Source organism: Pleurodeles waltl, chromosome 6 (assembly GCF_031143425.1).
Source record: "Pleurodeles waltl isolate 20211129_DDA chromosome 6, aPleWal1.hap1.20221129, whole genome shotgun sequence".
Taxonomy (NCBI): Eukaryota; Metazoa; Chordata; class Amphibia; order Caudata; family Salamandridae; genus Pleurodeles; species Pleurodeles waltl.
In genome coordinates, this window is record NC_090445.1 from 516355099 (window position 1) to 516372868 (window position 17770).

At 42.8% G+C, this 17770-nt stretch overlaps 1 protein-coding gene across 3 annotated transcripts in view; it reads left to right on the forward strand.

The window, feature by feature from the left end:
* The window catches only part of MOV10 (Mov10 RNA helicase), a 276396-nt gene extending 258902 nt beyond the window's left edge, over positions 1-17494 (forward strand). For all 3 annotated transcript variants that reach the window (XM_069238670.1, XM_069238672.1, XM_069238671.1), the window contains exon 22: positions 13098-17494. In XM_069238670.1, coding sequence (XP_069094771.1) covers positions 13098-13162 — 65 coding nt within the window. In that variant the 3' untranslated portion in view covers positions 13163-17494. The remainder of the gene's footprint in view (positions 1-13097) is intronic.
* Positions 17495-17770: the final 276 nt, after the last annotated feature.

The following is a 17770-nucleotide window of genomic DNA, read 5'->3' on the forward strand; positions in this document are numbered from 1 at the left end:
TACATCTTGTAGCAACTTGGAGTAATATCAAAGTTGAGTTCTTGGATGTTCTGCTTGAAGTGAAAAATTTTAAACCTGGAAACATGTATTTTCTGTAAACCAATGGCCTGCAATTCGATTCTTTATGGCAGTCGTGGGCATCATAGGGCTCTAAAATGAGCATCCCCTATAATCAATTTTGGCGAGCACTTGGGATTTGCTCAGGTGATTTGGTATTTGAAAAGGAAATAATCTGTGATATATTTTGTGAAAGGGGATATCAACAGAAGGTTCTGTTGGATGCATATGAAAGGGTTAAAAGTAAGAAAAGAGGATCTGCTTTTCTGAAATTCACTTCCCTAGGGAACAAGTGTGTGGAATCTGCTCAGTTTAGATTCTTTCTAGAATTTAACCAACAACATAAAGTACTCCGAACTATTCTTACTTAGAATTGGCAGGCTTTACAACAAGATGAGCATATAGGACGAGCATGGGTGCACGCCTCCAGATTACTTTTTGAAAATCTAGATCATTTGCGGATATACTAACCAAAACTCCGTTTATGGAAAAGGACAGAACAACATGGTTGACGAAAGAGTCCGAGCCGTTGGTGCTATGGCCATTGTACAGTATGTAAGTATGCAGTGAACATGCATCATTTGAGATATTTGAAGGGAGATTGTGCCTAATTACAGAAAAGGATCACTTGTGAAACTGAATTTGTAGTGCATTTTAGCCAGTGTGGTTGTCAGAAGAAGTATGTCGGAAGTACCATTCACAAACTTAAAATTAGATTTTTGCAGCATCTTAGAGCCATCAACTATCAAGATAGGTCATACCCGATGGCAAAACACTTTTGGGCTATCTATGAGGGAGATAATAAGAGCCTGAAAATTTATGTTTTTAAGCATGGAAGGGGGATAAAGCATTAGAATGAAGAAAAGTGGAGTCCAGAATGATCTTTTCATTGTGAACAGAGACCATCTGGGCATAATTGTGATGCAGAACTGCATGCACATATATAAGGGAGATAATGGGACTCTGATATTGAATCAGGTTGTGACGACCAGATAAGTCTTCTATTTGTAAATCTCCTAATCCATCCATGGTTAGTTCTACTTTTGAATATTTTGCTTTCACTGTCCCTTATTTGATGTAATAACTGCTTTCTATCCGAGCCTCCTCAGCATGTATATCCTCTGTCATAATGTTCGATATAGGTGTAAGGGTTGTCATTCTGTGATCAAATGAGGATACTAGGCAGAAACCATTGGCGTAATGAGGCATTTTCTGTTATGCACTCATTAAGGTGTTGACTTATTTGCAGTTTGGAGGTGGTATTTTATAAATAGTTGCCTTAGGGTATAATTACCCCCTGTATTATTTCCAATAGCCTAATATTCTGTAACGTAACATCATATTGAATGGGAAGTGTGGCAATTATTGAGAGACACATTGTAGTAGACTGTGGATATGGGAATCTACATTGCATAGGGCATTTGAGATATTATGTAATGGGGTATTGGATCTATTAATATTGATACTTTGCACAACATTACATTTTGCATATTTGGATGTACATTGCACAGCTTTTGACACTGTAAATATCATGCAACAGGGTAGGGATATGTGCCATCCAGAGACCTTGACAATTTGCACAGTATTGCATTTTGCACAGCATGTGATACTTTAATATTTTTTTTTTTTTTTTTTTAATCTTTATTTCGGCCAATTTGGCCATAAAAGATGTACACAAAAAGCACACATATGAACATGTAAAACCATCAAGGAAAAGTAAACAGGAAACACATCAGATAAAAGACCATACAATTAAAATAAAAACTTAAAGTTAGATAGGAGCCTGCAACTTTAAAATACGGGTACGAATATGCCAGACATTGGTAAGGAATTTGGCTAGTGCAAACACAATTGGACCTGAAACATCAGTTTTTAAAATTCTGTACACCGGGAGGTACTCCCTAAAACCAAGGTTTCTAATAAGTGGTAGGAGCCAATATTTCCTGGCGGCCTTGTAAGTTGGACAAAACAAGACCACATGCAGATCGCTTTCCTCTGCTCCCACACATGTCGGACATAGCTTGGTAGATGGCAGTGTTGACCAGGAGCAGGTGTAAGATCGCAGAGGCAATGTGCCATATCTCCATTGGAGAAATAGCTTCCTGGCCAGCACAGGAGACATAGCATCCAGAACCCTCTCCAAGCGGTATGAGTCCTTGCTTTGCGCGAATACAGATGTTAATGACCCCTCGTTCTTGCAGTCTAGGGCCATAGCTAATTTCTGCTCGTGGTAAGCACTGACCAAAGCTCTTCGTGGGATCCTTAGTGAGGCGTTAGCTGGATCGACCACAGGTCAGGGAGGCCCAATCCCATGCAGGACTTTTTTATATATTTTATCCACGGGATCTGTAGAGCTTTAGGGTGGGTTAAAAACTCCCTCAGTTCCGCCCTATAAGAAGAGAGTTCTTCGGTGCTCCATAGCCTTCGCCAGAAGACTATGGGTCTGAGACCTAATTCATCTGCTATTGGTCTCAGACCCAGATCCATCCTCAGGGGGAGGAGCGGAGTACTGGACGGGAGTGCTACTATCTATCTAATGAAGTTGTTCTCAGTTATAGACAAACTGCAGGAAGCTGTGTGACCCCACAGTTCCGCCCCGTACATCAGAGCTCCTCTAGCCTGTGCCTTGTATATCTGGATAAGCGGCCCCAGCGGTCGATATGTGGAGCTTCTCATCAACCGAGCAATGCCGCCAGTGGTCTGCACTAATTTAAGATTAACCCTAGTCTGGTGAGTTCCCCAGGACATGGTTTCATTCAACGTAACACCTAGATATTCTAAGGTGGAGACTCTCTCTAAACGTGAAGCTCCCAGTAAGGGGTTCGGGCGTGATCTTGGGGTTGGGTTCATAACCATAAACTTGGTTTTGTTAGCATTGATTTCTAACCCCCTATCTGTGCAAAAAGCCACAAAAGAATCAAGGATCCTCTGTATCCCCATGGGGGTTTTGGACAGCAGCAGGGTGTCATCTGCAAACATGATTGCAGGCACCCTGCTGCCATTCAATTTTGGGGCATCAGTGTATTCAGTTCCATTAAGATGGGCGATTACCCCGTTGACGAAGAGGCAGAACAGGGTCGGTGCCAATACACAGCCCTGTCTAACCCCCCGTCAACGGGGAATCTGTCCGTTAATTCCCCGTATTTCCCGCACCTGACCCGGGCATAGTTATTATGGTGCAATCTCTTTAAAATTATCAGGATGTCTGGGGGGACCCCCATCTCAGCCAGAACACTCCAGAGTTTCCCTCTGGGCACGAGGTCGAACGCAGCCCTCAGGTCCACAAATATAGTGTATAAACTACCCCCTTCCAATATTGCTGCCCTCCAATAGATAACATTCAGACGAAAAACCTGGTCCACTGTAGAAACTCCCTTTCTAAATCCCGCCTGATACGGACTGAGGGCACCCGTTTCTTCCACCCAGTCCTGAAGCCGATTCAGCAGAATCCTGCCAAACAGCTTCTGTGACACGTCAATTAGACTGATTGGTCTGTAGTTGGCTGGGAGCAGGGGCGAGCCCTTTTTGAATATAGGAACCACCTCTGCCCCCAGCCAAGTACTCGGAATTTCCATGCCACACAACTCCATTAAACACTGCAGCCAGATAGGGGGCCCAAACACCGGGCTCCTGCTTGAACAGGTCCCCGGGCAGGCCGTCCAATCCTGGCGCCTTTCCAGCTTTAAGTCCCATTAGTGCTACCTTCACCTCCCCCACTGTTATCAAATCCCCGCCATACTCTACCAGTCCAGTACCGAAATCAATCTTAGTTTCTCCCTGCTCGGAACTGTAGAGAGACTGGAAGTGTGCCTGCCACACCCCTGCTGCAATATTTGGTTCTATTGCCGAATGGAGGTTCCCCGACCCCCCGTTTACTACTCTCCAAAACATTTGGTGGTCTCTTGTTGCGAGGGAAGTGGTAAGCTCCTCCCACTGGTTCTCCTCCCATTCGGTTTTAGCATGGATGACCAGTTTTTTATAAGCCCGTCTACTTTCTCGCAGCTTCTCTCTATCTGTTCCCTCCTTGATGCATCTGAGGAGTTCTCCCTTTGCCTTCCTGCAGACTGCATTGTACCATAAGGAGTTATGTTGTTGGATCCTCTTCTGATTCTGGACCCTGGTAAAAAGCTCAGATCCCGCTCCCTTTATAAGGTCCTCATGAGCCTGATATAATTTCTCATGGTGGAATATATTGCCCACATCGTTGGCTAGCTCTCCCACTTTTTCCAAAATGGGGATTAAACCTGCGTAGAGCTTCGAAAGTTTCACTTGGCTCGTAGCTAGTTTATCCCACCTGATTCTTCTCCTGTTATTGTCTAATAGTAGTTCAGGTTTGGACTCCCCCATGGTTGTTATGGAGGCCTTTGGCCCAGGATGGCTAAGATCGAGTTCAAGGGCGTTGTGGTCACTATCCAGTCTCTCCACCACCCTAAAGTCCAGGATAGAAGACCAGTTCACTATCTGTACAAGAGCATAGTCCAAGCGGGACTCTCTTCCCACTCTGTTGTACGTGGTTTTGCTTGGTACATCAGACATAATACGTCCATTGCAGGCTCTAATTCCATGCTTTAGGGTGAGAGCAGTAATCTGCAAGGCCACAGGCGTCCATGCCTTTGGGGAAGATGCTACAACAGAGGGTACTGACCACCTGAACTCTTCTTCCATGGGAAATCCCTCTACGAGACCGACCAACGGCTCGAAATGGGAATTTAAATCCCCTCCCACTATGTAAGGGATATCTCTTGGCATTTCCGCTAAATATACTGAGAGCTCCTCTATAGTGGGGGATTCACGCGAAGCTCCCACTGGCCTGGAGTAAATATTTATCAGGGCAAGTTTTGCTAGGTTCGGCCAGGCTAATAAAACCACTAGGATATCATCTGATGGCACCGGTAGGCGTGAAGCCTGACATCCTAAGTGGGAAGCCACCCAAGTTGTGAGTCCACCAGAGGGGCGGCCCTTACCCTCCCACCTAGCCGAGATGGAAAATGACTCGTAACCTTGATGGATGTAATCTTCCCTTGCCCAAGTCTCTTGGAACATGCAAACATCCCCGGACTCAATGTAAGTTATCCAATCTTGGGTGCCCAGTTTGCTGGCTAAACCAGCCACATTCCACCAAATTAGTCTCATGTGCGCTGGAGAAGCCACAGAACAGATTGCAGGGATGGAGTGGGGGGAAGAGCCAGTACCAAAGCCAGAAACTACACCAATTACTCTAACAGGGTCATTTTCAGAAGTGGGTTCAGCCGGATCAGGCAGTTTACTGGGACCATTGTCCGAGGTCACAGGATTTGAGTTCGGGTTTGGGGGCAGTCAGTCCACACCATCCAGACCATTCAGACAGTTAAAACGATTGTGGTCCAAAAAGGGAGTCTCCGAAGGTCGATAAACTGGACGTGAAGCATATCCCCTATGTCTAGATCTTCGTTCCACCCTTGTCCAGTTACCTTGTGACAAGTCATGGTGCAAGCGAATGGGAGGGAAAAAGATACTTTAATATTGGTATTGGACAGGTGCCGTCTAGAGATGTTGATTATTTACAAAGCATCATATTTTGCACAGTGCTTGTCACTTTAATGTCCAGTATAGCATATGTGCCAGTTAATATTGGTATTGGACAGGTGCTATTTAGAGATGTTGAATATTTGCACTGCAGTATATTTTGCATAGCATGTGCCACTTTAATATCCAGTATAGGATATGTCAGCTAAGAAATACTGACAATCTGCCTATCAGTAGAATTTTGCACAGCATATGTCACTTTAACATCTACCAGTTGGGTACTTGTATATATTGTACCCCACATGCTAGATGGCGCGCACTATAATATCTAGTATAGGATATGTGCCAGCTAAGGATATTAACAACTTGTATAGCAATACAATTGTGCATAATGTCATTCTAATATCTGCCAAAATAATACATGCCATTTAAAAAAAAAAAAAGCGCCAATAGGGAGCATTTACTTGTAACATCTCTTGATAGTGTTTATTTAAATAAAGGAAAATTAGTGAGATGCGTAGACTTACTATTATATAAGTAGACAAGTGAGATGGCAGTATATTTCGCAATGGAATGTGCAATTTTGTGGTACATTATTGTGTGTAAACATCCGTGTGTAACGGGATATATTATTTAAGCAAGATTATATCATGAGAAGAATAGCCAGTGTTTGAAAAAAGAACGATTAGTTTTAAGCGTTAACAAGCAGGATGGCAATCTGCTCTGAACAGATGATAGAGGTTTATGATACTGTGCACTTCATAAAATATTTAGCATTCAGAGATGATGCTCATTTTAATGTGTGACAAGTGGCCTATTTATTAAGTTTAACTAGATTGAGTGAAAGGAAAAATAGTTTTTGAGAAATGTAAATCGATTTTATGTAATGTGTGTTTTTGACTAGACAGGGCAGTCTTGAAGCATTTTGATCTACCAAGATGGTGCGCACAATGTCCTTGGAAATGAAATGCTATGCTATACTTGTTAGGCTATGGGGGTTGTGAAAAGCAATGATGGACATCATGCTTATATGATGGTGCATTTCGTGTGGGGGATTGTTGCAGTGGAAGGCGTTCTCCTGAAACGCTTTGATGTTTTTCTTGTAGGTGAAGCACTTTGATGAATAAATGAAGAAAACTTTTCTTGTTAGGCTGTTTCTCACTAAGAAGTGGTGCTGTGGGCTTTTGCTGTGGTGCAGCTGTCTATGATGGGAAGAAGTTTGATTTGTGACATCAGCAAAATAACAAATATTTTGAAGTGTGTTTCAGGCTATTGATAAATATCGGACATAGATGTTATTGAACTCACTAAAAAAAAATCATGGGGTCATGGACTTGATCCACAGAGGCTCTCCTGTATCTTTCAACAGAAACAAGGCGACTTGCATGAACGAGCCTCGAGAAGCCCCTTCCTAACATGCTTGGTCAGTGAGGAGAGGCAGGGGCACTCCGGGGGCTACCTCCTAATGGCAGAGGCAGTTGAATGAGTGGGAGTGCTGTAACTATCTGGGTGCGGCTGTGTGATTGCCTGGGACAACCAAGCTTTCAGACAGCCTTGCGACTACATTGTCCTGAGCTGCAGTCTTACCTGACACCATGGACACACTAGCTGCTACCCTATGGAATGTGGTGATGCCCCTTTATGCCTGGAGTGGTGATCCGGTAGCTTTGGGATGGAACCTTAGCCTGATTTCAAAATAGCGGATGTCTGCTGAGGCGGGCCTGCTGCAGAGAGTGCCAGGCACCCACTTTGCTACATTTGAAAGGGGGAGACACGCTTTGGAATGCTTTGGCCAGTCTGCCGATTACCAACACATGGAGGGGATGTGGCGAAAGGACTTTGGACAACCTGGTGAGTTTTCCTACAGTGCCATATATGGCCCCTATCCAGGGTCCTGCTGCAAACTGTTACTGTTGCAAGCGTGCTAAAGTACATGGGGACCTCCTTTCCTAAGCTGGGTGCCTTACCCCCATGTTGGATGCTTGAAGATCAGCTCTGCTGCCTGAAAATTAGCAACACTGGGTGTAGGGGCTGGCCTCCTCTCGGACCAATGTATATCTGAAGCAGGGACTCATGGCATGATGAAACCATCTGTAGCAGATGTGAAGGGTTCTCAGGGATGGTGCTGTGACCATTCAATGGCTGGGACTTACCACAGGGGCCATAATCGGCGATTGCCCTCTAATGAGTTTCCTGTGACAGCGGAGAGGAGCAATGATCTACTCTACCCTATGCGGCTTGCTGAGGGGTGGTCTTCTGCAATCGATGCCTGAGGCTGTCGACCTCACCCTTGTTTACAGCCTCTACATCTTCCCAAAAAAATGCAAACCAGTAGAGTGTCTAATCACTTTCCTCCAGCTGAGACAGGAGACTTGCGTCTTACCACGCTCTCTGGTGAGACTGTGGCTTTAACCAAGGACAACCTCCTCTCTTTCCTCTACGGCTTTAAGCGAGAGCTGAGGGAGGAACTGAAGGCTGACCTCGCTACCTCATTTGAGGCACTTACATCTGATATTATTTCCAAGCACAATTTCCTACAGAAAGATGCACACTCAGTGGGCACTCAAACCCTAGACTGTTAAGTTCAAGGGACTGGAGCAATGTGTTGGCCAGATGGAGGACTTTTCAGAACAATTTTGGGTTCAGCTGCACACCACTCTTCTGAAACGCGAAGGCCTAGAGGACCACTCATGGCAGGACAACATCTGGATTCAGAATCTGGAGGAAGGGGTGAGGGTCCAGAGCTAGAGACCTTCGTGGTGGGCAAGTGTTCCAAGCTTCTGGGAGAAAATCACACTCAAGTCAAGTTTGATTGAGTAGGCAGTTGGTTCATCAGTACCTGAAGGAGGCAGATGTCCCCATGATGTATTAGTGAAATACCATTCCTTTAAAGTGAAGGAATTAATTCTGCTAGCCGCTTGGAAAGCAGATGGAGACTCCTTTCAGGCCATGACATGCTCACTATTTCAGGACATCTCCCCTGCCAACCTGGCCCACCGATAACAATTTTAGCCTTTTACAGATAGACTTCTCTGAGAGCACATCAAGTGTAGATGGACCTGGTCCTTTGGACTTTCTTTTGACTTTCAGAATAAGACCCGCCATTTTATCGATCTTGAAGCTGCAGCCTTGGTGGGGGTGTCAGTTTTGATGGTTAACTGGGGGAATCTGCTCTGAGATCTACGGGCACTACTGATAATGGACAATAGCAGTTGTAGCACCACAGGAGATATCAAGGGAAACGTTGGGCCTAGGGTTGGTACACAAATGCTGGATTTACATACCTCGAATGGGGAACTTTATGAAGACAGATCACCTCAGATGAATGCCCCCTTTTTCCCAGTTTTGCTTGTCCTTGTTTCCTTACCTCTCCCTCCAGGATGCCTGGGGGAGATATAAACACTAAATAAGTGCCTGCCGGTCCAGTCTGATAACTGGGTGGGTGAGGGGGGGGGGCGGAGTTGAGACCTAGAACACTGCCATGGTTGGTGCTTCTTCACACAGCCGAGGTTGTCTTATGCTGCCAGTCTGCCTTTTAATTTGTCAGCCTCCCCTAGAATACTCTAGCGGTTCTTGACCTAAAAGGCTGATACTAACATGCCAGATGTTGATACACATCAATTTTGGGGTACTCGATTCCCAAGTACTACATTTTTAGTTTACTTGTTTGTTGCATGAGTGGAATGTATATAACACAAAGTGGGGACTGGGGTTGAAGTCTGGGTATAGTCTGGGTGGATTTTCGCTTCTTGGGCAGAGGGGACAATGTAAAGCTAGGCCCATGACAAGTCTCTGCCTACCGCACACAGGTGTTTAATGTATTGACTACATGGTTTTAATAACCCTGTCATGGAATGTTAAAGGTCTAGACTCTCCGGCTAACCGACAAACTTTGGAAATACATACTCGACTGGAGATACAATGTAGTAGCACATCTGAAAACACACCTCAAACGTAGCGATGAGCAAGACTATGACACAAAACATATCCACGATACAGATATACAAGTCTTTGACATCCACTAAACACAGTGGAGTAGCTCTTCTCTTCTACTGTTTGTGAAAGTTACAACTTGCAGGAACTAAGACTGGTAAAGAGGGGAGAATTGTGATGATTAAAAGCACCATTAGAGGATGAATATGTACAGTGGTTTTGACATATGCGCCCAATTCTGGTTAAACCAGTTTTGTCCACTCACTTGTAGGGGAGGTGTTTGCAGAGGGAGAGATTATTTTGATGGGAGATTTTAATCTCGGGTGTGATCCCACTTTAGATCGCTCTCATTCACACACATCCTACACTGGGACCTTCTCTAAATCTCTGAAGCAGGCTATCTTAAACATATGCTTGGCAGATGCCTGGAGGGCCTCTCATCCTACATTATGAGACTATACCTTCTTCTCTCACTCAGATTGCACCTACTCCAGGCTCAATTACATTTTTATAAGCAAATCCTTGATACCTTCTACTATGGAGGCTAGGTTTCACACTAGTACTCTTTCAGACCATGCCGTTTTACAGATTATACTAGAGCTGCATGCCCCGAGACCCAAATTCAGGCAGTGTTTTTCCTGCACCTCTCATTCGCGATCGCCTCATCTAAGATTAACTCGGTAAAGCCATCAAGGAATGTGTTTTTTTTTTTTTTTTTTTTTTATACCAGGATGACCCCCATGATGATACATTTTCCACCACCTGGGACACCTTTAAGGCGGTGTTTAAAGGGGGAATTGTGTCTTGCTGATGTCTACTCTGTAGAATAACACTCAAGGCTGAACTCCAGCTTGTAGAGCAAGCCACCAAAGAAACCCCTACTCTCCCTGTAATGCAGTGACCTTTCTCTGTAAAGGCAAAGTTAAATGTATTTATACACATAGAGTACAGTTGATGTTGCTACATCTTTAAAAAAAAAAAAAAAAAACTACAGGGTAATAGGGCTGACCTCCACCTGGCTCAGCAGTTTAGGGTCAAACGTCAAAAGGAGTATATTGGGCAAATTCACCTGGAATACAGAGACTGTGCTACTACAGAGGAGGATAACGGTCTGGCTTTGCAAGACTTCTATAAACAGCTATATACTTCAGAACCTTTGGATGAGACTACGCAACTAGTCTCCCTTGCTAGTGTGCCACTGCTCCAGGTAAAAGATAACCAAAAAGAGACCTTGGAAAGTCCCATTAAGGTGATTGAAGTTCAGGCAGCAATTTGCACTCAAGCTTCACAAATCGCCTGGGCCTGGCGAGTTTTCAGCCCAATTTTATAAGACTTTTACTTAAGATCTGGTTCCTCATTTAACTGTCCTTTTTAATAACTTGCTGAGAACCGCCAAGTGATGCACACGATGGACAGAGCCCTAGTCTCGATCATCCCGAAACCGGGGAAAGTTCCTCATTATTGTGTCCTTGAGACCCCGGTGGCCTAGCTCTGCCTGACTTGTCACTATACGATAAAGCACCACAGTTGAGGGTTATTGGTGAGTAGCTGTTGAGAGAATTGAGCAAACATTGACTACCTATGCATAGAGAGGTGGTAGGGAGTGAGAGGTCTGTCCGATTTCAATTTCCATAGGACATCCCAAATTTATCTACCCACCTTAGTACCCCATCTAAGACAACCCTAAAAGTATGGGATTAAGTTAACCAGGCCGCTTTATGGGCAACATTCCCATTCGCTCCTACACATTTTAATGCAACTTTTACACCTGGGCTTCTGCCTGGACCTTTGGGTCTCTGGAGGTAGGGGGAATGCCTCACTGTATCTGACCAATTCCATGGGTGGGACGTTGTAACCTTCGAAAACAAACAAGACTTTGGTCTTCCAAATACAGATGGATGCTGCTACACACAATTGAAATGTTGGGCACGCCAACTAGAGATGAAGCTAGCAGCCACTATGGAACTCTCGCCTGTAGAGACATTTGTAAGCAAGGCAGGTGGGCCACAGGTGTTTCATTTTTATATTCACTACTAATTGCTACCACACCCATAACCAGGCCTCACCATTTGCCATTCTAATACTGAGCACTTGGAGAGATTCACTCACTCTGTGGGGATGAGGGATGGACATTACAGAGTGCTTTTTGATTGGTACCTTTACCCTACCAAACTGAAAAAGATCCACCCATCCATGTCTGATTTGTGTTGGAGGGGCTGTGGGTTACTTGGAGGCTTTATACACATTTGGTGGGATTGTCCTTCTGGTACGAAATAGTGGCTCAGATTTAAGTACATTCTAGGATGTCTAATACCAACCACTCCTGGGTTTGCCCTATTCGGGCTCCAGTGGACCCCAAAAAATCAGACCTCTGGAGATCACTTGATTTTGTGGTCATGCCTTGGAGCAGACAAGACTGCATTGGCTGCATCCTGGAAGAGGACTGAAGCCCCCTCGTTGTCCCAGTGGCATGTGCGTCTATGGCAAGCCATAACCGTGGAGCAGATGGCAGGTGTTCTTTCAGATAACTGCAAAAAGAAATTGTATATATTTGACGCCCCTTTGGTGCGGTTTCTCTTTACTGGCCTTACACTGCTATCATGTCTCATCCCTACAAGAGCCCTTCACCTTTTCCAGATCTAATGCTAGGAGGGAACATTGACTACGTTTTGGAGGCTCGGTCCTCTCCTCTCATGATCTCCCCACTATTAGTCCCCACTATTCTACCCACTTTATCAATTGCCTCAGCTGCCACACGCATGTTAGTTTTTTGGATTATGGGAAATGGAGGATTAAGTTGGGGAATTAATCTAATAGACAAAAGCAGATTTGACAGTGTTGGTTTATTTATGCTTCTTTTTTTGTTAGTGGGAGACTACTATCGTGATGAAATTGTGCTTTATACTAGCTTTCTTGGTGATTATTAAGGTCTCCACTCACTAACTGAATTGCTGTCATTTTACTGGTAAATGCCCGGTTAAAACTCAAAGTTTGAGAAAACAAATTCACAAAAATGCACAAACTGGAATACATGAAACAATTACATAAATTATAAACTATTTATGTGACAAAGATTTGAAAAAACGTAATTTTCACACAACCTTTTAAAATTTTCAGTGTTGCATTTCGCTTTATTTTTTTTATGTACTTTATTAATCGGGTATTACTTCATTTTTTAATCAGCTGAGGGCACCCTCTTCGCCACAAGTGGGTGTTGTGGACTCCTGTTGTCCGAGGACAACAGATTAAGAACCGCTGTCCTAGAACATAGTTTATTGTTTAATGCATAGATTCCTAATCTTTATAAAATCGTTGTTTGTAAATTTTTTGGGTTTAAAATGTGTTATAAAAATATTCAATCATGTAAAAAATCTTCATCACCGTTTCGCAAAAGTTTAGCTGGTGAGCAGTGCCAAATCTAAACTCAATACTATTGCGTGTTTTGAAACGTTTAGAAGGGTTGTTCACTTAAAAAGTATGCATGCTACATCCGTAATTCGTTCAGTGTATTCGGTAAATCATCTGATCAGCTAAGGATTTGTACTATTGCAAAAATTGTAAAGGAAACAACTTACAACTCTTATTATGCATGTCCTTTCTAGCGACGTCGAGTGGAGAGAGCGTTGTCCAGCAGCAAGAGGAACCAGAATGGAGAAATGACCTTTGATGGACTTCACATGCCTTCTACAGACACATTAATGGGATCAATGTTTGTCATGTGTGTCAATGGTCTCGTCTTTTGCTCTTCTTCATCCATCCACTCTCCCTCCAGGCCCACCTCTCCTCTCCACTAACTTATACAAATTGACTTTTCTGACATTTAACATGGAAATGGCCAAAAGGCATGTAAGGTCTGCATTTTGCATGCAAGATCAGATGGTGGAAGTTTCTTTCTATCTAGCAGCCGTTTCTACAATCATATTGTCCTCCAACGTGCCGTTCCTTAGGGTACAATTGCAAAATGGCCTGTTGTCGAAGTAAGCTACACCCTGAATCATTTTAAATGTCGGATAAACTTGCACAATCTTACAAGTGCTTTGTACCCATGAGAAACAAAAATGAAATCTTTGCAGCTAATTCCTAAACTCTTTAGAGACTCAACAGTAATTTTCACACTGGGTTTAAGTACATGGCTTAAAATCACTTGATTAAAAAAGAGCATGTGGATATTCTGAATCTGGTCCTTTAGTACTACAATTGCTCATTTGTTATACCCCATTGCAGCAGTGTTTGAAAAGATGCAATGAAGATTTAAGAGTTTGCAGGTTTCTGGACTATGTCCCCGCTTGCGGCAGTCCAACTTGCTCTGATTTCAGGTTCTTGGATGCCAAGTTCTTGATCTCAGACATGCGTTTATGACAAATGGGGCCTAGATTCATATGGTCAAAAAACGTGGTTGCCACTCTGCTTGTAATATTACTGCTCTGTAGCCTTGACAGCAGAACCATCAGTTATGACAAGCTATTGGGCATTAACAACTACCCGAGGGAGTAGGACGTTGCTATTAGAGGTTTGGGTGATAGATGTCTTGCAAAAAGTCATATCCTCGTTTCTGCAGACAAGTGTTTGAGTGCAAATCTTGTACAACACCTACAACGTGAACCACAGCGTGTTCCTCACACTTGCATGTTTAGAATCTTCTTTCTTTTGGCACAGTCATTCAGACACCAGGTACGTACACTTTTGCAGTTGTCATTAAGAAAAAGCAGCCTACATTCACAAATATGGGCCTTATTTAACCAACTTGGATGTGGTGTATCAATAGCATTCTCCATTTGTACTACAGTGAATGTTGACCAGGTGCCGGAGTTATGATTACAAGCACCAAATATAAAGATATAGTATGGTGAGCCAGCGGGTACTGCAGGTTCCATGGTGTGCAGCAACATGACCATTCCCTCTTCATATTGGTGATCCCAATCTCTATTGTATATGTTCCATACTATTCAGAACTGATCGGTTTTGTGTTTCAGACATGTAATGATGCCAAATTTGGTGGTTTTGCTATGAAGATTCAGTGATTTGAAGTTTATCGACCAGGGTTTGTGTACAGCAGAGTGTCTAGAAAACTTCAGTTGTAATGCTGTGCCAAAACCTCAGTGTGGAGATCCGCACGCATCCAAGTCTCTTTGAAAGGCAACGGGGCTGAAGAAAGTAATTTGTCTGGTTTCTGTGACGACTGCCCCAGCGGAGTGTGTATAGGGGACAATGTCGATATGGTGCCTAATTAGTACTTCAATCATTCCAAAAAGTGTTTTTATTTTTCCTCCAAATGCTGGTGTCTTTCCTAGTATTTTCTAGTGCAGACAGGACAGTCCTGTATTCTACTGTGTTCTCACCTGGGATTTGTTGCATGGATTAGACGGTAGTGCTCTGCCCTAAATTATGAACCCTCGTGTATTTGTATTTCTTGTTGCATACTTGTACAATTAAAACTAACATTAATTTACAAACGATGTTGGTGCATCAAGTCCCCATACTAGTAAATAATATGCACTTGACCGGAAGTGACCTCAGCGTGTGCTCACACCTGTTACTCGAGTATATTAAACTTTGATGACAATCGTTCATTGCAAAGATCGCAAAAGGGTAGTATTGTGAGTGCCCCTGGGAGTAATCAAACGTACTACATACAAGCACGCAAAGAATCTACAAGAAGTACATTGTCTAATGCTACTCTTCATACAGGTATGGTCCCCTTTATGCTACCACACAAGTGACCTATGAAAATGCACTTCCAATTCATGGACAGCAGCAGACATGTTTGGCTGGTCCTGATAGCCATATATCAGTCAGGTGCAGAGCTTCAAAAGGCGGGGTCATCTGCCTTAATGAATCGTCTGCAGTGACTATGCCGGCTAAATTAACTTCATTTGCTTATTGCGCTTAAATCTGTTGAACTGTAGTCTGTGTATCCTCGTCTGAGATGAAAACCTTCTATTATCAAAGATTACCACCTGCAGCTTGCATGTTTTTGGCAGTCATCATGATTGGATGATTGTTCCATTCTGCAGCCCCACAGTACTGGTATAATCAGAATGTCTACTTATCTGTATCTGAGTGTTTGGGCTTGGTGTGGCATATGGGCATAACCCCATAATGTCTACTAGAATTATTTATTTAAAAAAAAATCCTTAAATTTCAAAACCTTGGCTTTGTTGCTATCGCGTACCAGAACTGTATCTTTCTGGTGCTGTACAGAGCTCATACTTAGACGAGTTAACCTTCATCATTGTTTCCACTTCCAGCAAGACAGACTGAACTCGATTTTTGTTTACAGATTCTATGCATATTTCTTAAATGAGGTGGGCCCTGCCATTTTGTGATTGAAAGATACATGGCACATCAACCGACCTGGAAGTCCTAGCCCTGTTTCCGTATTGAAAGTTTTAAATATGCATTGAGCTCGCCTACTCCCCGTACCCAGATCTATAGCCTTGTGAGTCAAATATGGAACGGTCCGGGCACTTGTACTGGCGGCGGTGTATGTTGAGACTTCAGAAGACTCAGCAGCTGAAATCAGTGACGTCATGATATGACTGTGCTCAGCTGAGTTGCTCTTTAACCATGGAGGATATTAAGCAGAACATGTTTACCACAAACCTGGTAAGTTGAGTATCGAGGTTTGTTGGTATATAAATATTAAACTATTTGTCTTTTTGGAGTAGAAATTTGCATGCATTTTAATGGCCTAGATATAGTAGGATTATTTGATTTACATCCTAGAATCATGGTCTGCTGGCTGGTTTTGATGGGTCCCCTTGGCACAGACTAGCAAGCTCCATTGAAAACGATTAGCTGTATATATAATAGGTTATGTTACTGAAATCAACATTCTGCATTAACAACCAAAATAATCGATGGAACTTGCTGGCATGTGATAATAAATGTGTCTGCTTAATGATCTCCTTCCTGATCTGATCCTTGGGTGCTCTTTAACCACTAGCATTCAGAACCAGAATACTCGAACTACTACTGTGGAGGGCATTGGAACGTTTGTGAATGTTTTTCATTCCGAGCGTTTTCAGTGGTAACCATGTAAATGTCCCCGGAATGCTGTACACATTTTCTTGATGCAGTTCTCCAATTGTAAAATTACAATTAAATAGTGCACTTTAAATGTATTTTATTTATGTAGGGACTCGGCTACTGCAGAATGCTTGGGAACAGCGTGCTCCTGAAGCTGCTAAGTCAAATATAATAAAATGTCCCCAAAAACACATTCATAAAAGTAATGAAGTGATCTAGTGTGTTGTGTACACTTTTTAAATCAGTTGGAGTCTGTGTTGTGATTAATTTTGAAAAGCGTACTGCCATGTTATCGTCTGTTAAGGAGCTGTAATCACAAGCAACGCTACTCTGTTTGCGGTTGTACTGATGTTGTCACTTAATTGCTGGCTAGGCATAGTTTAGGGAGTTAACCATGTGGTTAATCTGTCCCCTGCTGGCCGTAAAAGAAAATGTTCTTCTGTCTGAGCTTGTTTTATCTACTTTCTCTAAACTGACCTGGGACTGTTTTAGATTTATTGCGCCTACTGTAAGCACTTATTTCATGTTAAACGAGCCAGGGTTACCGTAGACGAATTACCGCTCGACTCAGTGACCCCAAATTTAAACAGCAAGTTCTCACCTGTCATCAATTATCCTTGAACACATACATTTATTTATATATCTATTTTAATGACTAATTTATTTTACATTAAGTCATTTTAGAGGGAAACGTTTGTGTTTGACATCGGAGAGCCTTTTCTATCACCTGTTTGGTAAACGTTCTGTCTTTGTTTACATGTGTTTTTTCTTGTCTTTTATCCATGAACTGACTTTACATTCTTAAATCTTTTCTCTTATGCCCTTGGCAAACTCATTTAATGATTCCTTGTACTGTAGTAGGATTGAACTTCTTCGCTCCGTAACAGTTTCTAATTGTTGCTTTAGAGCACATTGTGCACTAAGTACTCATTGTTTGTATTATAAATGCAAAATAAAGTTTATTTCTGATAAGTGGTTTCTTTATTCAAAATAACTGTTTTATTGCGACTCTTTAAAATGTGTATGTGTGTGTGTATGTATGTGTGTGTGTATATATAAATATCAGCCCAAAATTCAGGTTTGGTCAACTTCAGGCTGAGCCGTGACTTCAAATTTAAAGCTGATATACAGAATATCCAAAGTTAAAACTTGGAAACCCCAAAAGGCAGCAAAGTACTAAAATGGACAACACAGAAAGCAAACCTAGGTGATTTATATGTCTGAAAAAGAAATGTCCTCGGGGCTT